The 27,646-nt window shown below is 34.7% G+C and overlaps 1 protein-coding gene across 1 annotated transcript in view; it reads left to right on the top strand.

The window, feature by feature from the left end:
- Window positions 1–27,646, top strand: part of AGMO (alkylglycerol monooxygenase) — a 345,447-nt gene that overhangs the window by 190,028 nt on the left and 127,773 nt on the right. The window contains exons 11-12 of the mRNA XM_044246135.1: window positions 1,625–1,707; window positions 14,008–14,113. Coding sequence (XP_044102070.1) covers window positions 1,625–1,707; window positions 14,008–14,113 — 189 coding nt within the window. The remainder of the gene's footprint in view (window positions 1–1,624; window positions 1,708–14,007; window positions 14,114–27,646) is intronic.

Genomic DNA, 27,646 nt, shown 5'->3' with positions numbered 1-27,646 from the left:
AGCTTGGTCCCTAAATCCCTAACATTCTGATACTTTTTTATTCATATTTTTGATAACTCATCAATACTCGTCTACTAAACTGTTACTTTATTTTAAATCCCTGTCAATTCTGGGTGCCAGCCAGGCATATGATGGTGAATAAGGAGTTGTAAGTTTGCCATGAGGTCCGGGTTGATTTATAAGGACTGTGGAGCTGGGGTGCTGATGTGAGCAGTAGTTGCAATCGGTAGCTTTTGCTTATTGTTTATAACTTTGGACAGATGCAATTTTTGTAGGTGTATATATTAGTTAATAGTGAGTTGAAATCACCTCTTGTTATTTTATTAAAAGCAAAGAGAAAGAGTGTTTGCATCATGTATTTTAGCTACTTTGTTATATCACACTTAATGAGAACACTCTTTCTGTAGGGGAATCACTCAGGGAGATACGTATCCAACTTATTGCTTTACTGATCCACTTTTAAACTAAAACATTTATTCAGTATTCAACTGACCCTGCAAAGTAGCTATGTAATCTCGGCTTTGATCTCTGCCCCTTTCTGTTTTTTTTTTTTAAAGATTTTATTTATTTATTTGACAGAGAGAGATCACAAGTAGGCAGAGAGGCAGGCAGAGAGAGGAGGAAGCAGGCTCCCCGCTGAGCAGAGAGCCCGATGCGGGACTCGATCCCAGGACCCTGAGATCATGACCTGAGCCGAAGGCAGCGGCTTAACCCACTGAGCCACCCAGGCGCCCCTGCCCCTTTCTGTTTTAAGTTTGTTGCTCAGATTTATTCACCATTGTCATATTTTGAGGTCAGGAAGGTGTATTTTGATTTTCAGAGGCATCATTTATTTCTGTGTGATGATGGAAAAGTTGCTTAATCCTTTCATTCCTGGTTTGTTTTTTCATATATGAAGCAGATATAATGATACCTTATCTGTAAGGTTGTAGGGACTATAAAAAGAATTGAAGTATATGAAACACATAACATGGAAGCTATAAAAGACTAGATGGTCAGTAAACATGATTATTAAATTTTATAATGTAAACAAATAATTTATAATTATGTTGAAGATATGTTGTCCTGTTACAGTAATTCAAAAGATAATTTTTGACATGTACACATGAATCTATAGATTTCACCAAATGTGAGTATGTATTTGTACAGTATGTTCCATTTGTGTGTTTGCACTCATAAACACATTCTCCTTTAAATACTTTCTGTATTAAAAACAGCTTTGGGTTAGAAACCACAAAGAATTGGTAATATTAAAAATAGCTATTGGAATGTGCTATTTATTCATAAAAATGTAAGTGATTTCTCCATATGTGGGGACATAGGTGTTTCAAAGAATTACAAATGTCAAAACTATAAAGGAGAATTTTTAGAAAGAACACTTTAAGCAAAATATCTCTCTGGAAGTATCTAATTCATTCTCCAAGTGTCCAGCAAGATAATTAAATGACCTTAGGAAAACCAAAATGTGCTCTGTGTATTTATTTACCCTTCTTGAAAAATGTCAGTGACAAATGGTGTAATATAAAATAAAACTGGAAGCTAATTTTCTTAACAGCTTTAAATTCTGATACTCTTTTTAAGAACTCTCCTAAAGAATTTATTGGTCTCTTTGTTTCCTTGACAGGCACTGTCACAGGTCACACTCCTTCTGAGGGTTTGCTTCATTATCCTGACATTAACCTCCATTGGATTTCTTCTGGATCAAAGGTAAGAAGCGAAATTCTTTCATTTTATATAATTTTATAAATGTTGTTTTAAAAGTATATGTGAAACTCTGATATTCATCAAAGATTTCTTATTAAAAAGTAAAGTTGAAACTGTAATTTCACAATATTTTAAATTAAACAGAGTGGCAGTTTATCTGATTTTTGAAATCGAGGGTGCGTTTTAAATCTAAGCCTTTTAAATGCCATTTAGGTTTTCAAGGTTATTAAAGAACACCTATAAATGTAATGAGTAATTTGGGAAAACAACCATAACTCTGAGTACTTAACAAAATATGAAACATATTTCAGTACTTTTCCTTTGCCCTTGAACACTTCACAATATATGCCAGAATGTATGCACTGTGTGCTTAAAGTTTATGTCCTTTCCCTCACATGGTGTATTTAAAGAAACTTGTATTCAGTACTACCCTAGCCAGAAAATATATTTACCTGCACAATTTTAAAATGCTTTTATTGCAGGAAGTATATGGAAAAAATAGCTACTCACTATTGCTTAGTATTTATCAATCACTAATATTAATACCAATACCAATATTTATGCACTTAATATGTGCCATGGAATATGTTATTAATTCTTACAACAATGCTCTAAGATAAGAATTACTATAAAGCCCATTTTACAGATGAAGAAAGTGAGACAGACAGATAGTGAAAAATAGAACCCAACACAAACCCAAGAAATGCAACTCCTGAATTCACATATTATAGAATTTACAAATATTGTAGCTTTGTGAAAAACTGTAAACAATTAAGTCATTCTTAAGATTTTATCTTTGTTATAGTATAATTGTTCATCAGGTAGGTAACCAGTAGCATTCCTCTCAAGAAATTGTACAAATGAAAGTCTAGAAAACGTACACTTAATTTATATTGATGGTATGTCACTTCCCCAAAGAAAGCTTAATGGATGTTCTGTAATAGCAGCAGATTCTGGAGTTTTATCAGGATTCAGATCATCAAGTCAGAAATGAACATCAGCTCATTTAGTTAGTTAATAGAACTGTTTAGAATATTTACAACCTATAAACACAATGTAGAGTGATGCATCTGATGGCATTTCACATAATTGTAAGCAAACTGTGTAGAACTTGAAACTTAACTTTCTCCAATACTTTAAAGGTTGTGTTTATTATTTATTTTGTTTGGCTCTCTATCCCTACTTTTCTAGACTAAAAATAAAGTTCATACTGAGCCATAAAAAGAGATAATGGAAAAATGAATCACAGGTCCCTCTGCAATTATTACCCAGATCTAGAGAAACAGGATCTCACATTTTAAAGATCGCAGTTCTATTGGTTGCATTCACTTACAAAAAGTAGAAATAAGCTAATAGCAATAGTATAGTTTCATTTTCTTAATGAAGATTTTTTTTGTCCCCATGCATACAGGTAAACAGGCCAAAAAGCAGGCTATCAATTTTGTCATAATGTATCTTATGGTATTTTAAATCAATCTTATTGTATATAATTAGTTTAAAATCTAAACTGCCTCTGGCCTTATTTGGAAGCTCATACTGAGATATAGGTAAGTCATTCCAATCCAGTGCAATAAAAGCCAAAAGAGAAAGGAATGATGTTTTTATAGTGCTGAAAGAAAAATTACAGCCAACCTATAATGTTATATAGCAAAAATAAAAGTGAAGTAAAAGATATTGATACAGACTTCTACAGGAAGCTTCACATATGATAGTGAAATGTTGAAAATTTTCTTTTGAAGTTGAAAATGAGTTGGATATGCTTATTATTTAACATTCTACCACAAATAATCAATGGAGGAAGGAAAGAAAAAGAAATAAAAGGTATAAGGATTTGAAAGAAATTAATAGCTCAATTAAAAATTAGTTTATATTAATTAATAAATATAACTAATGAATTAATGAAAAAATCCAAAGAATTTATTAGAAAATTTTTCAAATTAATAGATGAATTTGGGGAAAATTTTAGAAAAATAGCTATCAACTACATTTTTATGCACTAGCAAATAAGAAACTATATGCAATTGCAAAATACATTAAAAAGTAAGAAAAAGCAATCCTAAAAAATGAATAGACTGTGGGAATGTGGCAGCAGATTAAGAAGACCCTAGGCTCACCTTGTCTAAGAAATACAACAAGATAACTATTAAATCATCCCAAATACCCCAGAAATCAACCTGATATCTGGCAGAAAAAAATCCACAAATAAAGGTAGAGAAGAGGCCTCGTCGAAGAAAGTAGGAAATGCAAAGATGCAGTTTAGAAGAAAAATGGCTGCTGATCCCTGTAGTGGGGAGGGAAACGTCATGGAAGAGAAGGGTGAGAGACAAACTAACACACAGGGAAATGCATAGGGAAAATAAATCCCATAGCAATTGGCTTGGAAACTGAGAGGGGTCAAATTTTATGTTTTTGCAATGAAAGGGGCTTAAAGCATAGACATCTAAAGATCAGCAAGTTTGGTTCAGTGAGAAGCCTGGGGCATTGGTGCTGCTCTTTGGGAAAAAAGGTAGGGCTGACAGCTTGAAGACATAAGTCTGGAAACAGCAATCTGAAAATTGCCTAGGGCACACAGTGAGGAGGTTATTTGTTGTCCCAGACAGGCAGCATCCTTGGCAAGACCCCACTGGGAACAAAGAAACTGCCAGGTGCCATTTCCCTCCATTGCCCCTCAGTATAAGAACAGGACCACCTGAGAGAAGCAAAGACACTGGTTTTCCAACTTACTGAAACCAAGTTCTACCCCCCATGCTTTAGTGAGCCCCTCCTTCCAGCTTAGGTTGCCCCAGTCCCAGTGTTGTGGGCCCTCTGCATAGAAACCCAGCCAAAATCCTTACTCATACTACATCTCCCAACCAGAGTTTTGTGACATCTCAGTTCTGGTGACACTGCTGACAGGTTTTACCTCCCAAGCATACTAGAGCACACCTGGTTAAAATGCACCACATTCAGGCCAGGGACCATACACTGCCTATAACAGGCAAAGAAAACCTCTAGAGATGACTGGCCTGAAAGATAACATGGCTAGAACAAAACAGCAGAGCACATGCAGCACACACTAGAGATATTTCTGGAAGTACTAGGCCCTAGAGAACAAGGGACACTACATGGTGGGGCACTACAGGACCCCCACTTTGTAAGCCCATTACCCTCAACAACAGGAGACATAGCTGACTTCTTTAAAAAAGAGAAATAGGCACAGAGACTTAGACAAATGAGAAGACAGAAAAATTTGTCCCAAATGAAAGATAAGGACAAGGCCATGGCCAGAGATCTAAGTGAAACAGATATAAATATCATGGCTGATGGGGTATTTAAAGCAATGATCATAATGCTACTTGCTGGACCTGAGAAAAGAGTGGAAGACACAACAGAAAAAAGAACCAGTCAGAGATGAGATGAACAGTGCAATAAATGAGATTAGGAACATGCTTGATGGAATGAACAGCAGGAACAAGACCTTAAAGGCAGAATAATAGAAAGTAATCAAGCTGAACAAAGAGAGAAAAAAATTAAGCAAAAGGAATTTAGACTTAGGGAACTCAATGACTTCTTCAAATGTAATAATTCAAATGTAATAACATTAGCATTTTAGGAGTCCCAGAAGAAGAGAAAGAAAAGGAGGCAGAAAATGTATTTGAAGAGAAAGTATCTGAAAACTTCCCTAATCTGGGAAAGGAAACAGAAATCCAGATCCAAGAGGCACAGAGAACTCCCAGAAACAACAAAAGCAGATCCACACCAAGACATATAATTAAAATGGCCAAATGTAGTGGTAAAGAAATAATTTAAAAGCAACAAGAAAAATGATAGATACTTACAAGGGAAACCGCATTAGACTATCAGCAGATTTTTCAGCAGAAACTTCCCAGGCCAGAAGGGAATTATATGATATATTCAAAGTGCTGAATAGGAAGAATCCACAGCTGAGAATAATCTATCCAGGAAGATTATCATTCAGAATAGAAGGAGAAATAAAGAGTTCCCCAAACAAAAACTAAAAGAGTTCATGACCTCTAAACCAGGCCTGCAAGAAATATTAAAGGGGATTCTTTGAGTGGAAACGAAAGACCAACCCTGACAGTACTAAGGTAGGAAACACGAAAGTGGCAAAAATGAATATTTTTGTAAAATATCAGTCACAGACCACACACATACACACACACACACGTAAAATATGCCACCAAATACTTAAAACATCAGGAGGAGAGGAGTAAAGAAAGAATGGGTTCAAACTAAAAGGGCCATCAACTTGACACAGATGACATGATATGTAAGAGAAATTATATACAAACCAAATGGTAACCACAAATCAAAAATCACTAATAAATATGTAAAGAATAAAAAGAAAGAGATCCAAATATATCACTAAAGAAAACTGGCAAACCATTAAACAGATAAGACAAGAAAGGATCAGAGAAAATCTTCAGAAATAAAAACACAAAATAGGTAATAAAATGGCAATAAATACATATCTGTCAGTAATTACTTAAATTTAAATGGACTAAACATTCCAGGCAATAGACATAGAATGACAAAATAGTGACAAAATGGATTTTTAAAAGAGAGACTCATCTATAGGCTATTTAGAAGAGACTCATTTTAGTCCTAAAAACACCTGAAGATGGAAGTGAGGAAATGGAGATACATTTATCCTGCAAATGAGTGTCAAAGGAAACCCTAAGTAGCCATACTTATACTGGAGAAAATAGACTTTAAATCAATATTTTAACAAGAGACAAAGAAGGGCCCTATGCAATAAAAAAGGGATAATCCAACAAGAGATAACAATCATAAATACTTATGCACCCAACGTGAGAGCACCCAAATACATAAAATAGTTAATAAAGAAACTAATTGATAAGAATATAATTATAGTAGGGGATTTTAATACCCCCACTTACATCAATAGGTCATCTAAGTTTAAAATCAATTGAAACAGTGGCTTTGAATGACACACTTGACCAAATGGGTTTAACAGATGTATTCAGAACATTCCATCCTAAAACAGCACAATACACATTCTTTTCAAGTGCACATGAAGCATGCTCCAGAATAGATCACATATTAGGCCACAAAACAAGCCACAAAACACTGAAAAAGATTAAAGTCATATCTTTTCTGACCACGATGCTATGAAACTAAAAGTCAACCACAAACCAAAAAAAAAAAAAATCTTAAACGGACACAAATACATGGAGATTAAATAACATGTTAACAGACAATGGATAGATGGACCAGGAAATAAAAGAAGAAATCAAAAAGCACATGGAAAGAAAAGAAAATGAAAACACAATGGTTCGAAACCTTTGGAATGAAACCAAAGGAATCCTAAGAGAAAAGCTTATAGCAATACAAGCTTACCTCAGGAAGCAAGAAAATCTCAACTAAACAACTTAACACTTAAAAGAGCTAGAAAAGGAACAATAGATAAAGCCTAAAACCAGGGACGCCTGGGTGGCGCAGTTGGTTGGACGACTGCCTTCGGCTCAGGGCGTGATCCTGGAGTCCCGGGATGGAGTCCCACATCGGGCTCCCAGCTCCATGGGGAGTCTGCTTCGCTCTCTGACCTTCTCCTCGCTCATGCTCTCCTCACTGTCTCTCTCTCTCAAATAAATAAATAAAATCTTTTAAAAAAAAGCCTAAAACCAGAAGAGGGAAGGAAATAATAAATATTAGAGCTGAAATAAATGATCTAGAAACTTAAAACAATAAAACAGATCAATGAAACAAGGAGCTGGTTCTTTGAAAAATCAATAAAATTGATAAACCTTTAACCAGGCTTATCAAGCAAAAAAGAGAAAGGATTCAAGTAAATAAAATTACAAGTGAGAGAGGAGAAATAACAACAAAACCATAGAAATACAAAGAATATTATGAAAAACTGTATACCAACAAATTGCCCAACCTAGAAGAAATAGATAAATTCCTAGAAACATATAGCCTACCAAAATGGAAACAAGAAGAAATAGAAAATTTTTAATAGACTGATAACCAGAAAAGAAATTAAATCAATAATCAAAAAAACTCCCACCAAACAAAAGTCCAGGACTAGATGGCTTCTGAGGAGAATTCTACCAAACATTTAATGAAGAGTTAATACCTATTATTTTCAAACTATTCCAGAAGATAGAGAAGAAAGGAAAGCTTCCCAGCTCTTGCTATGAGGCCAGCATTACCCTGATGCCAAAATCAGATAAAGACCCCACCAAAAAAGAGAAGTACAGGCCAATATCTCTGATGAACATAGATTCAAAAATCTTCAACAAAATAATGGAAATTGAATCCAATAATACATTCAAAAGATTGTTGCCTAGCATGAAGTGGGATTTATTCCTGGGTGGCAAGGGTGGTTCAGTATTCACAAATTGATCAGCGTGATATATCACATCAGTAAGAGAAAGAATAAGAACCATATGATCGTTTCAATAGATACAGAAAAAGCATTTGACAAAGTACAACATCTATTCAAGATAAAAACCCTCAATAAGATAGGAATAGAAGGAACATACCTCAACATCATTAACGCCATATACAGAAGACCCATAGCTAATGTAATCCTCAGTAGAGCAAAACAGAGCTTTTCATGTAAGGTCAGGAATAAGACAAGGATGTCCACTCTCACCACTTCTATTCAACACAGTACTGGAAAGTCCTAGCTACAGCAATCAGACAACAAAAAGAAATAAAAGGCCTTCAAATTGTTAAGGAAGAAGTAAAACTTTCACTATTTGCAGATGATGTAATACTGTGTATAGAAAATCCTAGACTCCACCAAAAAACATATTCAGTAAAGTCAAAGATATAAAATTAATATACAGAAATCTGTTGCATTTCTATATACCAATAATGAAGCAGCAGAAAGAGAAATTAGGAAAATAGTCCCATTTACAACTGCATCAAAAATAATAAAGTATGGAGGAATAAACCTAACCAAGAGATGAGAGACCTGTATTGTGAAAACTGTAAAACACTGATGAAAGTAATTGAAGATAACACAAAGAAATGGAAAGATATTCTATGCTCATGGATTAGAAAAATTAATATTGTTAAGATGTTGACTCAAAGCAATCTGCGCATTCACTGCAAACCCTGTCAGAATACCAATAGCTTTTTTTCTTTTTTAATAGAACTAGAACAAAAAATTCTCAAATTTATATGGAGCCACAAAAAACCATGAAGAGCCAAAGCAGTCTTGAAAAGCAAAGCTGGGGGCATCACAATTCTGGACTTCATGTTATATTACAAAGCTTTAGTGATCCAAATAGTATGGTACTGGCACAAAAATAGACACATAAGTCAATAAAAATGCAGAAATAAGTCTACAATTATATGGTCAATTATACTTCAACAAAGTATGAAAGAATATCCAATGGGGAAAAAACAGTCTGTCTCTTCAGTAGATGGTGTTGGAAAAACTGGTCAGCTATATGCAAAAGAATGAAACCGGACCACTCTCTTACACCAAAAATAAATTCAAAATAGATTAAAAACCTAAATGTAAGACTGAAACTATAAAAATCCTGAAAGAGAAATCACTTCTCTGACATCGGCCATAGCAACTTTTTTCTAGCTAAGTCCCTTGAAGCAAGGGAAGTAATACCAAAAATAAACTGTTAGGACTACATCAAAATAAAAAGCTTCTGCACATGGGGGCACTTGGGTGCTTCAGTCATTAAGCATCTGCCTTTGGCCAGGTCATGATCCCAGGGTCCTTGGATCAAGCACCGCATTGGGCTCCCTGCTTGGCAGGAAGCCTGCTTCTCCCTCCCACTCCCCCTGCTTGTGTTCTCTCTCTCTCTCTCTCTCTCTGTCTGTGTCAAATAAATAAATAAATAAAATCTTAGAAAAATAAAAAAGCTTCTGCATGCAAAGGAAATAATCAACAAAATTAAAAGTCACCTATGGAATGGGAGAATATATTTGCAAATGATATATCCCATAAAGGGTTAGTATACAAAATACATAAAGAACTTACAAAACACAACACTCAAGAAACAAATAATCCAATTTAAAAATGGGCAGAAGACATGAACAGATATTTCTCTAAAGACATCCAGTTAGCCAACAGACACATGAAAATATGCTTATCATCACTTGTCGTCAGGGAAATGAGGATCAAAACTACAATGTGATACCACTCATACCTATCAGATGGCTAAAATCAATATCAGAAACAGCAGGTGTTGATGGGGATGTAAAAAAGGAATCCTCTTGCATTGTTGATAGGAATGCAAACTGGTGCTGCCTCTGTGGAAAAACAGTAATCGCAGTACTAGGTATTTAACCAATAAATACAAAAATGCTAATTCAGAGTGATACATGCACCCCTCTGTTTACAGCAGCATTATGTACAACAACCAAGATATGGAAGTTGCTCAGGAAGTGTCCATTGATTGATGAATAGATAAGGAAGATGAGATATATAGATATATAGAGAGATATATAGATATATAATTTATAACATATATTTTATATATGATGTATAATATATTATTATATTATATTTGTGTGTATATATGTGCATATATATACATATGTGTGTATATATATAGCATATATAGATTAGAATATTATTCCCACATAAAAAAAAATGAAATCTCGCCATTTGCAACAACATGGATAGAATATGTGAAATGCTAAGTGAAATAAGTCAATCATAGACAAATACCATATAATTTTACTGTTATGTGAAATTAAGAAACAAGCAAATGAGCAAAGCGAATAAAAGAGAGAGGAAGTTAAAGCAAGAAACAGACTCTTAATTATAGAGATAACAGTTAGTTACCAAAGAGGATGCGTGAAATAGGTGATGGAGATTAAGGAGCACACTTGTGATGAGCCCCAGGTGACGTGTGGAGTTGTCAAATCACAATATCGTACCCATGAAACTAATACAACACTGTAGGTTAACTGAGATTAAAATAAAAACGTCGAAGAAATGAGTAAAAAATCTCTTTAAAACATGATCAAACTATTGAAATATTATGAAAAATAACTAAAGAACTAAATAAATGGAGAGATAACTATATCCATAGATTAGAATGCTCAGTATTATAAAGATTATGACTTCTCACCAAATTTATTTATATATTTAATACAGTTGAAATTAACATTGTAAAAAATTTCTTCCTGGAATTTGGTAGGTTCTTTCTAAGATATGTATATGGAAATGCAAAGGCCCTATCATAGCCAACACAGTCCTGAGGTTTAAAAAAAAAAAAATGGCAGTAGTTGCTCTACTGGCTGTCAAGACTTATTATAAAGCTACAGTAATTAGACATGCTTTACTGGCACAAAGATTAGAACAGAATTTAGAAACAGATCTATTCATTTATATAGACTTGATTTGTGAAAAAGGTGTCCCTGCAGAGCTGTGGGAAAAGGCTTTCTTTTCAATAAATGGTCTTGGAAACATTGGATTTCCACATAGAAATAAGAAAAATAAACTTGACAAATATTTCACACCATAAAAAGTTAATTCTGGGGTCAGCGCTTATGGATTTAAAAGTGAGTGGAAAACTAATATAGATTCCAACAAATAGCATAGTAACATATCTCTATAACCTTAGAGTAGGTAATAATATCAAATGGTACACAAAAATCCCTAGTCATAAAGATAAAAGTGATTAATTCGACTGTAATTAACATTAGGAAAATCAGTTCTTCAACAGTTCACTCTCATTAAGACAGTAAAAAATAAAACCCTCAAATAGAAAATGCCATTTGCAAATTTTGTGAACAGCAAACACCTTTTATCCCAAACGACTAGAAGTATTGACAATCCCTATTGAAATGTTCACACACTGAAGGGAGAATTTATATTGTGATACCTAATTTGAAAGACTGAAAATTTTACTAAATTTGAACATGTAAAAGAATGTTTGCACAGCATTTTTATGATAAACAAATGCTGCCAACAATCCAAATGTCCTTTATGAAGTGAATGGATGCATGGATATTGGTATATTTACACAATGGAACACTCTACAACAATGAAAAGAATGAACTGCTACTACATGCAACATCATAGGTGTATCTCATTAGCAAGAGTAAATGAAAGATGTTAGGTACAAAAAGTAGTGTACAATATAATCCCATCTGTTAGGAGTAAAAAAAAAATTCAATAATTTTAAAGAATTTATGCTAATGTGGTAAAATATTAATTTTAAAAGGATATGGTGGGATACCTGGGTGGCTCAGACAGTTAAGCCACTGCTTTCAGCTCAGGTCATGATCCCAGGGTCTTGGGATCAAGTCCCATATCTGGCTCCTTGCTCGGTGGGGAGCCTGCTTCTCTCTCTGCCTCTGCCTGCCACTCTGCCTGCTTGTGTGTTCCCCCCACGGCCCCTCCCAACAAATAAATAAAATAAAAATAAAATAAAATCTTTAAAAAAGAGATTTAAAAAGGATATGATTACCATTAAAAGGTAGTTATTCTTTCCCAGGTAGAAGGAAGGTGGAAATATTGAGGAGGAAAGAGTTATCTTTGGCGGTGCTGATATTGAGTGGTAGTTACAAGATTGTTTATTTGTTGAAAGTCATCAAACTGCGTATTTTTTGAATTGTTTTCTTTTCAGTGTTCCAAAATTTATTCTTTATGCACCTCACCCAGTGCTCCATGCAATATGTGCCCTCCATAATAGCCACCACTAGGCTCACCCAGCCCCCCAGGCCTCTCCCCTCCAACACCCTGTGAGTCCACAGTCTCTCATACTTCTTCTCTTTTTTCGATTTCCCCCAACTCCCTTCTCCTCTCCATCTCCCAATGTCCTCTGTGCTATTCCTTATGCTCCACAAGTAAGCGAAACCACGTGATAATTGACTCTCTCTGCTTAACTTATTTACTCAGCATAATCTCCTCCAGCCCCATCCATGTTGATACAAAAGTTGAGTATTCATCCTTTCTGATGGAGGCATAATTCTCCATTGTATATATGGACCATATCTTCTTTATCCAGAATTGTTTTTCTGTCAGAAATTCCCCAGATATTGATTTTTTTAAAAAAAACTAGTTTATACTAACTATATAGCATTATTTGAGAAGGTAAAAATTTTTAATATTTTATTCACAGAAAGATAAATCACATTACTTGAATGCAAACAAATCATAAACCATTACCCTGTTTTAACTGAGTTTAAAGTACTTCATAAAAAGTGTTTGCTTCTTTGTATAAAAATATTATATTCAATTTTAAAGATACAGCCATAATTATTAGATGCAGAAAAAATACTTGAGTTAAATAAATATATTACTTTAGATTTTCTTTATATTTCTCTTTATACCTCTATTTTTAAATTAAGTAAATAATATATCTTTTAATGCATTAATTCAAGAATATTTTAATTAGAAAATTCACCTGTCATAACAGTAGTATTTATCTGTTACAAAACATTTATCCAAGAAATATTAGATGAATATATATGAAGTTTATTTTAAGCTGATAAAGTAGCTATTCATTCCTGTTATTACAAGATAATTTATAAATGTTTATCCTTACATGACATCAAATACTCTTTCAGATACATAAAAAACATGCTTATTTAACTTAGAGTTTGAATTTTAAGAATACCATATGTACAAAAATATTCATCACAAAATAATTTTTTAAATGTCTATAATTATGCTACCCATCATATAGGCATAATCACATATAATCCATTTTCCCAATATTTCAGAAATTGACAATTCATGATATTAGAGTGACTAACTGTATTAGTCCTCCTTACAAGTCATTTTTTATGTGAATGAAGTATAATGGTATTAGGTGAGTGACAGGAGTCTTGTCTACCTTAAATCCTAGAAATTTAGTTGTTTAGTATTTTATTAGTTGAAAGTATGCTTTACCCTAACTCATCAAAGCTCAAACTGAGCAGTACATTGATGAAGAACAGATTTTCTTTTATTTTTTAAAGATTTTATTTATTTGTCAGAGAGAGGGAGAGAGAGCGAGCACAGGCAGAAGAAAGGCAGGCAGAGGGAGAAGCAGGCTCCCTGCCGAGCAAGGAGCCCCATGTGGGACTCGATCCCAGGACGCTGGGATCATGACCTGAGCCGAAGGCAGCTGCTTAACCAACTGAGCCACCCAGGCGTCCCAAGAACAGATTTTCTTTAAAAGATGCATTTTATTTCTCAGTTTAATGGCTGTTTTCAAACAGCTTCAGAGGCACATGCTCTTCAAATACATTAAAATTCTGTGTATTTCTTGAGAATTAAAAGAAATGTGTATCACTGTATCAGCTATAACATGTAAACATATGAAGAGTGTGTTTAAAGCTAATACATATTAATGACATTTATTTCAGACCTAAGGCGGCTGTTCTGGAGACTTTCCGTTGCTTGGTATTCCTAATGTTGTATAAATTCGGTCATCTGAAGCCTTTCATTCCCTCTTTGTCATTTGCTTTTGAGGTAAGACATTTGTTTTAGGAGGGTATAGTGTGATTATACATCTATTGCATATTTAATCCATTCATTCAATAATGCTTTTGTTTATTTTGTGACTAGTACTTGTGGGAAACTTAACCTATCCACTTACTTACCATACAGTATTAATTGTGTCACCTGGTGCCAGTTAATACTGTTGAGTTTCAGCTTTCTGGTTTTTAAGTTTGCATTGATACCATTAACTTCATAGAATTGTTGGACAAGTTATATTGCGTATGTTTGTAAAGAAAAATTAGGCCACATAGTTGGTTTTTCAGCAAGTAAAAAAATTACAGAAAATTATTGACAGAGATTCTTCCATTTGAGATTTTTCTTTTTATGCTTTTAAGGTAAAGATTTGATTAAAATGCCTTATCAATTATCCACAAAAGATGATGATGCTATAGAAATAAAACTATTGATATTATTGAGATTTTTTCTACAGCCGAAAAATATGATTTGACCTTCTGTGATGATTAAAACTTATCTTCCCAGAACTTCCAAAAAGTTGGGGGTATATGTTTATTATCTCAGGTCTTAAGCAACTGTGAAAAAATTTTTATTCTCATCACTAAACTTTTAATGGACATGGTTTTCTTCTTTTAAATTAAGGGTTTTATCATTTAACTTGGGTGCTGAGCAGCCTGCTAACATACCCAGAATATGCAGTATGTCACCTTATTTAAACATGAAATGTAAACACAAACATGCTGCTAACATCAGTGGAAAGACTAAAACAGGTGCTTTTATAATTTAGTAGAAATAGTAAATTGGAACAAACTCTGGAAAACAATTTGGTGCTACTATAAGGCACATGAGTATAAAAATGAAGGAAGATATCTGTATATATATACACACAGACACATAAACATAATGTGTGTTCCATATATATATATATATATATATATATATATATATCTGGAAAGATAAATTAGAATTTAATATATCGTTGCCTATGGGAAGGCAAATTGTGTGACTAGGAGAAAGAAATATGGGAAAGATTTTAACATTAAGTTAATATTCTTTACCACCTTTAAATTTCTGTACCACATGAATATATTTCTTATTTTAAAAGTCATGTAAATTTAAGAAATGAGGAATAAAATATTAGTATGAGGATACTAGATATCATCCATCTAATACATTTTGCATTTAAATAGGCACTAAATAAAGTTTATATGATGGGTATTTATATTGTTTCTTGAGATTATAGCCTAAAAACAAAATGAGGAAATGTAATTTACACATATTTAATGAAATTTGGAAATACACATGCCAAAAAAATAAAATATTAAAATCAAAGAATAGCATTTTCACACTCTAATGAGGGAAGATATAATTATATGTATGAAAGAAAATAATTCCACTAAGTGAATCTACTCTTGGGTATACTATGGTAGTTTATCTTAAATGCTCCAGAAGCAGACAATGTGGGTTCTTTAAGGTAGCCATGGTATAAATAAGTGGGAATGTAGGGTTATAGAATGACATTGAATTTGGGGTTCTTTGATGATAGGATAGTGGAGAACAGTGTAGTATGTCCAGCTTTTGGGTGTGATGAATTCTAGTGATGAGATGCTGTCCATTTACTTATTTTAATCAATAGGTGAACATGAGTGGCTAAGACCTGAGCTTTGAAACCACATTGCCTGAATTTGATTTCTAACTCAGAAACTTACTAGTATTTTTCAGCTTAAATATTATTTGTCTTGCATTCCTTGTCTATAAATGGCTGAAGTATTAAGGTCTATCTAATAGAATTCTGAGGATTAAAGGAGAATCTGCGTAAGAGATTTAGCACATTGTGTAACATACAGTACATGCTCAATAAATATTAGATGCCACTCTTATCATTTTATATGAAATGAAAGATCCCATGGATTAATACTTTGGTTTGCCTCAGGATCCAAAAGTCAAGTTTGTGAACAACTGTCATAGAGGAGCAAATAATGTTGGACCTAAAAGTCATGATTATGAATTCTTAGACTAACGCTGGCCCTATGACATGAGACTGTGCCTCACATTGTTTACCTGTAAAATAGGTTTGATGGGAGTTAATATGCACTGAGATTTTATGGTGTTCTAAATGCCCTACTCCTTTTACTTCATTTAATCTTCATATCAGTGTAATGGGGGTGTAGCTACTATTATTTTTATAATAAAAAAAAATTGAGTTACAGAGAAGTTGAAAACCTGTCAACTAACATAACTAATAAGTGAACAAGTCAGGATACAAACTCTGACAGTTTGATACTGTAACTCTTAATTATCTAGCAACATTTTCTTCCATGTAATGATAGCAATACTCATCCACCTCAAGGAATTTAGATAAAAAATAGAGATGCAGTATAGCAAAGCTATTTTGAAAAATGTAAAGACAAACAAAAAAAAAGTTCTTGTCAATTTGACTGAAAAAAATGTTTTGAAGACTAGTGGTTTCATTGTTACCTTTGAACTATCTTTAGTTTATGATTCAAGAGAGGGAAGACAAAATGGCAAAATTTTTCTGGCTGCTCATCTACTCTTTCCAGAACCTGTCCTGTCCCATCTAGGCACACAGGCCACCGATGCTTCAAGAGTAAATATTGACTATGAGTTGCCAAGAAAACATTTCCTTAACATGGTGTGTTAATACTATCTGCTTACATGGTTTTGTGCAAAAATTTAATGACACAAAGGATAGCACATAGAAGCACCTGATACATTTTGGTTACTATCCTTGTTTGTATTACTATTAGTACTCCATAATTAGATTATTATTGCTGCTATTATTATTAGAGTATTATCATCAATCATTATTATTTTAACCATTGAATTCCCATTGGTAAAACTGAACAAGACTTCTCTGACCAGAGGTCAATAACTATATGGTAAAGACTGGGCAAGTATTTCCTTATCTACATTTTACCTGTGAACCAACCTTTTCTTCCACTTCTTTTTAGAGTTCAAGAAAAGTATAAATTACTAGTCATCAATTTGTATGTTTTTTAATTTAAATTCAAAATTTTAAAAAATCTAGTTATCAGTTCTTAAATTCTTAATTGTGAATTTCATATTTGTGTTTTCTTTACATTAGAACTTTATGTAAACTTTTACTATTTATCATAGTATCAATAGAACTAATTCTTTGCCCCACATAAGGAGGATAAAAACCTAATAAATATGGCCTCCGTGACTACATTGAGTAGGATTCAGGGGTGATTATATTATAAGGACACAATGTTCTCATCATTTTTCTTTGAAGCTATCATTAGAATCAGTGTCACTGAAGCAGTTAATCCCTTCTTTTATAAATCAGTGTTGTATATTTTGGCAACATCAGATTGTAGCCCTGTGACTTTTCTCTATTTATCTAGAAGGCTTGTTGGAAGTTTTCCTGTTATACTGCTTCACTATGTAAGTCAGATGCCATAGATTTGCACAGTAACTGTCCTTCTATGTTATGCCTGTACTGCTGGCTGTACCTACAGCTTTAAACAAATATATACAAGCACACACGGAATGGAAAATTGATCTTCAACTTTTTACTTAGATTATAAACCAGTTCTTAGGTAATTACAATTCTGAGTCAGAAGTACAAAGTAGAATTTAACTTTGATCCTGTGACCAGTATGTAGAAGATTTATTCCCTTTAGCTTCTGTCCACAAGAATATGAAGAAAGGGAGTGGTGCTTGGACTATTTATAAATAGAATTAACTACTATGGAAATGCATAGTTGTTTATTTGGTGTGTGCAGTGGTTAGTCCATACCCTTGCATATTTCTTTAACTAGGTCAGTTAATATTTTGACCACGAATTCATATACTTTTTTAAAAAAGAAGATTATTTATTTGTTTGTTTGTCTGGAGATCATGAGCGGGAAGGGGGTGTGGTGCAGAGGGAGAGGGAAAGAGAATCTCAAGCACTCTCCACACAGAGCAGGGACCCTGATATGGGACTTGATCCTGTGACTCTGGGACTATGACCTAAGCTAAAATCCAAGAGTCCCACGCTCAACCTACTGAGCCACCTAGGTGCCCCAACCTTTTTCTTCTTTTACTTGCTTTGTCATTTATAGGAAATTTTTTAATTTTTAAAAATTTATTTTTTTCTTTAAAGACTTTATTTTCTTGATAGCGAGAGAGTGCATGAGACAGAGAGTGCATAAGAGAGTGAGCATGAGTGACGGGAGGTAGTAGCAGAGGGAAAGGGAGAAGCAGACTCCTGTTACAATAAGTTATATCACTAAATGCTCTTTCAGTGCATCCCAAATATTGTTCTTTAATTTCTCTAGGAGTGTATAGTTTATAGAGGTGATTGGACAGGAAATGGTACTCTATGGAAGTTGATGGGAGTTAGAAAGGATGGGGCTTCGGGGCGCCTGGGTGGGTCAGTGGGTTAAAGCCTCTGCCTTCAGCTCGGATCATGGTCTCAGGGACCTGAGATCGAGCCTTGCATCGGGCTCTCTGCTTAGCGGGGAGCCTGCTTTCCCCTCTCTCCCTGCCTGCCTCCCTGCCTAATTGTAATCTCTGTCTATCAAATAAATAAATAAAATTAAAAAAAAAGATGGGGCTTTATTGACCCAGTTTTCTATGTTATGATTCTGGATTTTTTTTTTAAGATTTTATTTATTTATTTGCGAGAGAGACAGAGATAATGACAGAGACAGCAAGGGAGAGAGCACAAACAAGGAGGAGAGGGAGAAGCAGACTCCTTAATGAGTGGGAGTCTGACTCCGCGCTCAATCCCAGGACCCTGAGAACATGACCTGAGCTGAAGGCAGACGTTTAACTGACTGAGTCACCCACACACCCCTGATTTTTTTAAACATTTTTTTTAAGATTTTATTTATTTATTTGACAGAGATCACAAGTAGGCAGAGAGGCAGGGAGAAAGAGGGGGAAGCAGGCTCTCTGCTGAGCAGAGAGCCCGATGTGGGGCTCCATCTCAGGACCCTGAGATCATGACCTGAGCCAAAGGCAGAGGCTTTAACCCACTGACCCATCCAGGCACCCCTATTTTTTTTATTTTTTTAAGATTTTATTTATTCATTGAGGGGAGGAGAGGAGCAGAGGATGAGGGAGAAGCAGGTTCCCCACTGAACAGGGAGCCTGTTGTAGGGTTCAGTTCCAGGACCCTGGTATCATGACCTGAGCCAAAGGCAGATGCCTAACCAACTGAACCACCCAGGTACCCCTCATTCACAGGAAATTTGACGGAAAGACAATCCCTTCATTCTTTCCTTCATTCATTTCTCACTAATGGCCGGCACAGACATTTTTTTTTTCTACTAGCTCATGTGTAATTTGTTCTTTCTAAGATGTGCCTATGAAATTATGGTTGATTTCTTTTTCTTGCATCAGTAGCTTTAAAAATGTCTAACCTGATAAGCCTTTAAAGGGAAGATAGCAAAATCAAACATAAATAGCTATATTTGACAAGTATATATGTATATAAGAGCATGGGAAATACTTGTTTACAGATATTTTGATCCTGTATCTCTTTGTTTCATGTAACTTTTAGTTAATTGGGAAGATAATTAAGGTACTGGAGAAAGAAATGGCTTTGAATTCATACAAATCTGTCATTCCCAGCTCTGTCATTTGGTTGTGTGGTCCTCAGGAAGTTACCTAAAATAACCACAGCTTAGCTCCCTAGCTTTTTCCCCTCAGCAAAAAGAATTAAAATGCCCTAGGAGTTGTTTCTATATTCAAAAGACTAAAGGAGGTAGAACATAATGTGATACCCGGTAAGTAAGTAGTGAGTATTATTTATAATAATTATATCCATATAAATTATAAACACACATACATACACAAACTATACAGACACATTTAAAATAATGTTTTTAAAACTAGGGCATTAGAAGCAATGAACATATGAACCTGAAAATATCTGCTTATTAGTGGCCAAATAATTTGAGTTGATTTCAGAAGAACTTTTGGAATTTGAAGAATGGCTTTAAATTTAGACCTCAGAAAAATTCTGAAATCTGATTTATAGTTTTTAGTTTGTGTTATTAAAACATCACTCCTAGATAGTAAACCAATTTGTATTTGCTGAAGGTGTGCACAAGAGCTGGGTAGAACTTGAACAGTAAGAACTTGGGGGGAAGGTGGAAAGCACTTGACTAAGGGAGAGTACAAATGAAAAGTCCAGAAGCAGGGGCGACCCCGGACTGCTCAAGTGATAACAGGTGCCTAGTAACAACAGCCCAAAGTGTGGATCCTGATAGGAGGTAAATGCCCATGGAAGATCTAACCAGCTTGCCTAATACTTTCAATGGTGCAGAAACATTTATTCCACACTTACTGGAACACCTGCTCCAGTAAAAACAGAGCAAAACCTTGTCTTTGTGGAGATTAGCTTTTAATCAGTGTATTAATTTTTGATTGCTGTGTAACAAATTACCACAAATTTAGTGGCTTAAAACAACACACATTTATTATCTAACAGTTCCCGTGGGTCAGGAGGTCAGGCGCAGTTTTGCTCAAAACTCTGTTAGGGTCTCAAGAGGCTGCATTTAAGGTAAGTCTTGGCCAGATTGTGTTCTCATCTGGAGGCTCAAGGACGGAAAAATCCACTTCCAAGCTCATTCACGTTGTTGACAGAGCTCATTTCCTTGCAGCTGTATGACTTAGGACCCCAGCTTTTTGCTGGCTTTTGAGCAGAGGCTGCTAGCAGGTGCCGGAGGCTGCCTGCAGGTCCATGCCATGTGGGTACCCTCAACATGGCTGCTTACTTCATCAAGCCCGCAAGGAGAACTTTTCTTCAGGAAGGGCTCAACTGCTCTGCTTAAGAGCTTTTGCTGATGAAGCTACATTCCTCCAAGATAATCTCCTGTTTTATCAAATGAAAACAACTGATTTCGGGTTTTAATTTCAGCTGCAAAATCCCTTCATCTAGGCTGTATTCTGTTGGCTAGGAGCAAGTCAGAGCCTCACCCACAATCTAGGGGAAGAGATTGTACAGGCTAACAGACCATGAATAGCAAGGGTGGGGATCATGTGGCCACCCTAATCTCTGTCCGCCACAGTTGGGGAGGATGCACACAATAACTCAGACAAATACTTATACACATACACATATATGTTTTTACTCAGATATATGGCTTGGTAGATAATGATAATGACCATGTTAAAAATAAATCAGGGTTGGAGGAGGCAAAAGTTTTCAGAACATGGTACCCAAGAAAGGCTGGTGGCATTTCAGTTAAGACCTAATGGGGCAAAAACCATATGGGTTCCTGTGGACGGGCAGGTAAAGGCAACATCAAGTGCCAAGGTGCCAAGGCAGGGTGTCCGATCATGCACATGAACGTGTTTGCAACTGAATAAGCAAGAGGAAAAGTGGTAGATAATACAGTCAGTGCAATAATGGGGGTCAGACCACATAAGCCCTTTTGGTCATTGTAATTCCCACTTTACTCCAGGTAAAATCACCCCCCTGGAGAGTTAGAACAGAGGACATGTATGAACTGACTTAGTGGCTGAATTGAGGACAACAAAACTGGGGTATAGGGAGAGAACGCAAGGGCAACAGTTAGAACACTATTGTAAATGTGAAGGTGAGAGGTTAGTGTCCTAGAGAATGTAAGAAGTGGTCAGATTCAGGAAGCAATTTTAAAGTAGAAAAGGCAAGATTTGCTCACAGGTCAGATGAGAAAATGGAAAAAACAAACAAACAGGAGTTGAAAATGACTACAGTGGTTTTGGTCTGAGAAAATAAAAGAATGGAGTTACCATGAACTAAGATGGGCGGAATCTAGGAGGAAAGGTTGAAAGTGGCAGTGGCTCTCCAAATTCAATTATATTTGATGGGATTTTGTTTATTGATTTCATGGTTATCTTCTTGCTGATAGGGCTCTTAATCTGTTTTGCACAAACAGTTCAATGCAGAGAAGGTAAATGGGAAGAAAACACTGACATTTCATTAGTGGTTGTGCTTATGTGTTGTGACTCTATTTTTTTTTCTTTGAGATTTTTGCATTTTTTAATGAACATATCTTACCTTTAATTCCGTATCATGAAGTCTTTTCTTTTTTTTCAGCCAACTTTACCTGTTCAGAGTTTTGTAATAGGAGTTAAGATGAAATATATAAAAGATAGGTCTGGACAACCAGAGAGAAGTGAGAGCTTCAGTAAGATGCTTGAATGCTGTTGGCAGTGCCAGGGACAGCATAACATGGATGGGATGTGCCCCCACCAGGTGTGCTTCCAGGGCTACTATTTATAGGAGGTATCACCGTAAAGTAACTGAAATGATGTCATAAAACCTTGATTTTTTTAAATTGAGACTAATTTTTTAGACCAGTTTAAGTTTTTCAGAAAAACTGAGGGGAAGGTAGAGATTTCCTATCTACCTCTGGCCCCCACGCATGCACTGCCTCTTCCGAGATCAACATCCTCCACCAGAATAGTGCATTTGTTACAACTGATGAGCCTAGCTTGACACATCAGAGGCACCCAAAGTCCATAATTTTCCTTATGGTTCTCTATTGGTGTTGAAAATTTATAGTTTGGACCCATGTAAGGTAACAAATATCCATTATTATGGAATAATACAGAGTATTTCCACTGCCTTAAAATTCTTCTGTGCTCTGCCTAGTCCTCACTCCCTATACTCCTTAATCGCAGACAACCACTGATCTTTTCACTGTATCCATAGTCCTGCCTTTAGTCATAGAGCTGGAATCAGTGAGTATAAAATATTTTCAGATTGTCTTCTTTCACTTAGTAATATGCTTCTCAGTTTTCTTCATGTTTTTTCATGGGTTCATAGCTCCTTTTTTTTTTTTTTTTTTTTGGTGCTGAGCAATTTTTCCATTGTTTGGATATAACACAGTTTATTTATTCATTCACCTACTAAGGGACATTTTGGTTCCTTCCAAGTTTTGGCAATTGTAACAATGCTATAAATATCCCTGTGCAGGTTTTTGTGTGGACAGAAGTTTCCATTTCCTTTGGGTAAATACCAAAGAGCACCACTGCTGGATCCTAAGAGTATGATTAGTTTTGTCAGAAATCTCCAAACTGTCTTCAAAAATGACTGTACCATTTTGCATCCCTGAATAAGAATTTCTTTTGCTCCATATCCTCACCAGCATTTGGTGTTAACAGTGATCCAGATTTGGGCCATTCTAATAGGTGTATAGTGATATCTCATTGTTTTAATTTGCATTCCCTGTTGACATATAATGTGGAGCATCTTTTTGTATGATTGTGTGTTCTTTGGTGAGATGTCTGTTAAGATTTTTGACCCATTTTTTGAAATTCTGGGTTTTTTTTTATTGTTGAGTTTTAAGAGTTCTTTGTATATTTTAGGTGATTTTTCTTCATCCAGTGTGTCTTTAGGAAATCTTTTCTCCCAGTCTGTAACTTATCTTCTCATTCTTCTGATATTGTCTTTTGCATAGCGGAAATTTTTAATTTAAAAAATTCAGCTTATAAATTATTTGATGGAGTGTGTCTTTGGTGTTGTATCTAAAAAAGCAATGCTATACCCAAGATCATCTATGTTCTTTTCTATGTTATCTTCTAGGAGTTTTATAGTTTTTCACTTTTAAATTAAATATGTGATTTTTTAGTAAACTTTTGTAAAAATTATGTCTGTGTCAGATTCATTTGTGTGTATGTGAATGTCCATCTCTTTCAGCACCTTTCTTTAAAAAGACCATCTTTGCTCCACTGTATTGTCCTTACTTCCTTGTCAAAGATCGTTTGACTGTATTTTGGGGCCATTTTCTTGCTCTCTATTCTGTTCCATTGATAAAACTGCCTTTTCTTTCATGAATACCATACTGCCTTGATCATGGTTGCTTTCCAGTAAGTCTTAAAGTCCGATAGTGTCAGTCCACCAACAGTGTCCTTCTCATTCAGAATTGTGTTGGCTGTTTTGGGTCTTTTGCCTTTTCACTTAAACTAGAATCAGTTTGTCAATATTACAAATAAACTTACTGGGATTTTGATGGTGACCACATTGAATCTATTTGGAAGAACTGACAATATTGAGTCTTTCTATACCTAAATGCAGACTATCTCTCCATTTATTTCGTGGGTTGTTTTTTTTTTTTTAAGATTATTTATTTGAAAGACAGAGTGTGGGGAGGGAGGGGCCAAGGAAGAGGGAGAAAGAGAATCCCAAGCAGACTCCCGCTGAGTGTGGAGCCCATGTGGAGCTCTATCTCACAACTCTGGGATCATGACCTGAGCCAAAACATGACCTAAGCATCCAAAGAGTTGGATGCTTAACCAACCCACTGAACCACCCAGACACCCCCTCCATTTATTTAGTTTTTCATTTCATTCTTGAAGTTTTATAATTTTTATCGTACAAAACTTGTATATACAGTATTTTATTAGATTTATTGCCTGAGTAGTTTTTTAGTTTTAATGTAAATGGCATTGCACTTTTATTTTCAAATTCCACTGGTTCGTTCCTGGTATATAGGAGAATGATTGACTTTTTATATTAACCTGTACCCTGCAACCTTATCCTAATCACTTATTAGTCCCAGCAGTTTTTTGTTGATTCTTTCAGATTTTCTACATAATCATGTCATCTGCTTAGCTTAGCAAGAAAGGAACAGAATGAGGAGTTTTTAACTTTTTATTTGTGTATTTATCACTAAAATAATCAGAAAGCTTCAGTTAAACTATATCCATATGTATAACCTTTCTGGCTATACCATCATTTATTTAAATTTTTACCAATAAATATCATAGGTAATTTTAGTTTAATAATGCTACAGGTAGTATTCTAAGTGGTTTGTAAATATTATTTCCTTAAATACTCATAGCAACTTTATAATGTAGATGCTACTATATGTCACATTTAACAGACAAGGAAATTGACAAGTTGCCCAAGGCCACAATCCTTTATGTAGGAGAGACAGGATTCCAACTCAGACAGTCTCGAACCTGTGCCTTTAACGTGCTGTACTGTGAATCATGACTTGAATTTTTTAGCTACTGTTATGTGTCAGTGTTGGTGTTCTTTTTTTTTTTTTTTTAAGTCTGGATTCATTTAGTTGGAAGTGATAGAAAATTCAATAAACACTGGCTAAGAACAAAAGTGATTGGCATTCTTTAGGGCCTGGTCCTGGATCCTGCTTTCTTCCCTGTCCACCCTTACCAATTTTTCTTTCTTTAAACACCATCAATGTGGAGATGACTCCCAAAATTGTATCCCCAATCAGAACTCTAACCTCAGATATAAACTCACACATCCTGTTACCTATTTAAGATCTTCTCTTGAATGCCATAGGCACATTGCATATACAAATGTGAGCTCTTAATGCATTCTCCTACATGTCCTATTCCATCTCAGTAGACTTGCATCTTAATAAATAGGCACCACAGACACTTCCATTCATTTCATATATCTAGGAATCATTCTTGTTTTACCTTCTCTTTTGCCACCCATCAGCAACTTCTGTGGCTTCTACTCCAAGATACTTCTTAGACTTCATCCCCTTCGTCACATCTTAATATAAAGCACCATCATGTCTTGTTAGGTCTGCTACAGTATATTCCTAAATATTCATTCACCTTACTCTTTTCTTGATACTCTCCAATACATTTTATATGTATAACATGATAAATGTAATTTAAATTGCTAAATAGCTTTAGATGGCATTTAGGATAAAATCCAAACCCTTTATCATAACCTATAAGACCCTCAGTGAAACATTCATAGACATAGTCAGTTGCCACTACCGGCTCATTCCTCAATTTTGGAAGTTATGCTAATAAAAAGAATATATGGATAAATAAAATTACAGCTCTAAAATACAGCAGCTTACTTTATTTCTGATAGAGTCATAAGAAAGATTGTGTAACTTTTTTCATTTGCATAGTTAGGAATTTCTTGGAAGAAACCTACTTCTACAGAAAAAAAAAAAGAACAACTGTGATGTATCTGCAGGTCACTTTGATTCATCTCAATATTTTTCTTTAATTACCTCATCTTTTAAAATTTAAATATGCTTATTTTAAATGGAAAAGTTTTCACTATAATAATAGGAAACCCTAAAGTTAAAAATACCCAGAAATAGAAATACCCAATTTAAAAGGTCATAAGTTTTTGAAATAAAAATACTAGTAAAAATAATAACCCTAACTAAAAAAAATCATATCTGAAAAATTGAATCCCTATAAAAATGTCATTAAATGTGATTATTCAGCAATATAGGGATAATTAGCTTTAATGTGATTGTTAGAATCACTTCTAGCATTCACATTTCCATCCTAATTCCATCCCAAGAGATTCATTTGAATGAGGTCAAAACAAACAAGTGAAATTAAGATAAGTAAAAAGGAAAAAAAAAGACTTTGTGCCTCAAACTAATGTTACACTGTATATTAATTAACTGGAATTTAAATCAAAACTTGAAACTAAAAATAAAATAAAAAATAAATCACATGATCAGAAAAAAAAATTAAGATAAGTAAACCTGAACACTCACAGAGAGGTGCTTTTTTGTCTCACAGGCCCTGATTGTGGGTCCTGGAGATCAACCTTGAGGACACATTCAGTGTGAAAAGATACATATACTTGGTCCCCCAAGAGATGGATATCAGGTATATTCCTTTCAGGGTAGCAGAAGTCCCTGCTAAGTAATGGAGAGTAGTGTTTAGATCTTAAAGACCTTGGGAATGGAATGCAGAAAATCCTACCTGCATCCAAAGAAGATACCCTTGGAGGGATCTTTAGCAATGTGTCCCAGAGTTCTGACTGAAATCATATTGAGTACCACCATTGGTATGTATCTTAACCTTTAGGAAACATCCTAAAGTTGTTTTCCCATGTGGTTATAAAATTTACCACTACCAGCGTACACATGCCCTCACCAAAGCCAGAATTATCTTAACTTTTGTTCATCTGGGGAATAAATGTCTCATTGTATTTCTAATTGCTATTTTCCTGTTTACTGCTGAAGTGAATCATTATTTCATCTTTATTGGCCATTCATATTTCTTTTCCTGTGATGGGCTTTTTCATGTCATTTACCCATTTTTCTATTTGGTTGTTATTTTCTTCTCCTTTTTAGAAAGTCTATATACGAAGAAATCCTTTTTCATTTATATTTGTTACAAACCATATTCTCTCAGTGTGTAGTTCGTCTCATTGCCCTGGGATTGAACTCAGGTGGATCTCATTTCTACAGAATAATGCCAAATAACAATATACTGCTTCCAGTATATTGTTATATGAAGTATAACAGTATATGAAGATGGTATTACTAAGTCATTCATTATAAGTAATTCAGATAAACATAAACTTTTTTCTATATGGTGTTTGATATATCTAGCAACAATTCCTGATCTAACCATCAGTATGTCTACATAACTCCTGAACAGGGCTATGAATCAAGGCTGTAATTACGCAAAAATACGATGCTAACATATAATTTGAAGATTAATTCCACAATAATGGCTCCTTTAGCAAGATTGTGAACTATTTGAATTTTAAATATATGTATCAGGATTTCCCCCATCCTTTTGTAGGGGAGAGTACTCAAATTTAAAGTTTATCCA

Source organism: Neovison vison, chromosome 4, assembly GCF_020171115.1.
Source record: "Neovison vison isolate M4711 chromosome 4, ASM_NN_V1, whole genome shotgun sequence".
NCBI classification, from domain to species: domain Eukaryota; kingdom Metazoa; phylum Chordata; class Mammalia; order Carnivora; family Mustelidae; genus Neogale; species Neogale vison.
The sequence above is the reverse complement of the archived record's forward strand: the minus strand, read 5'-3'. Positions and strand labels throughout refer to the sequence as shown.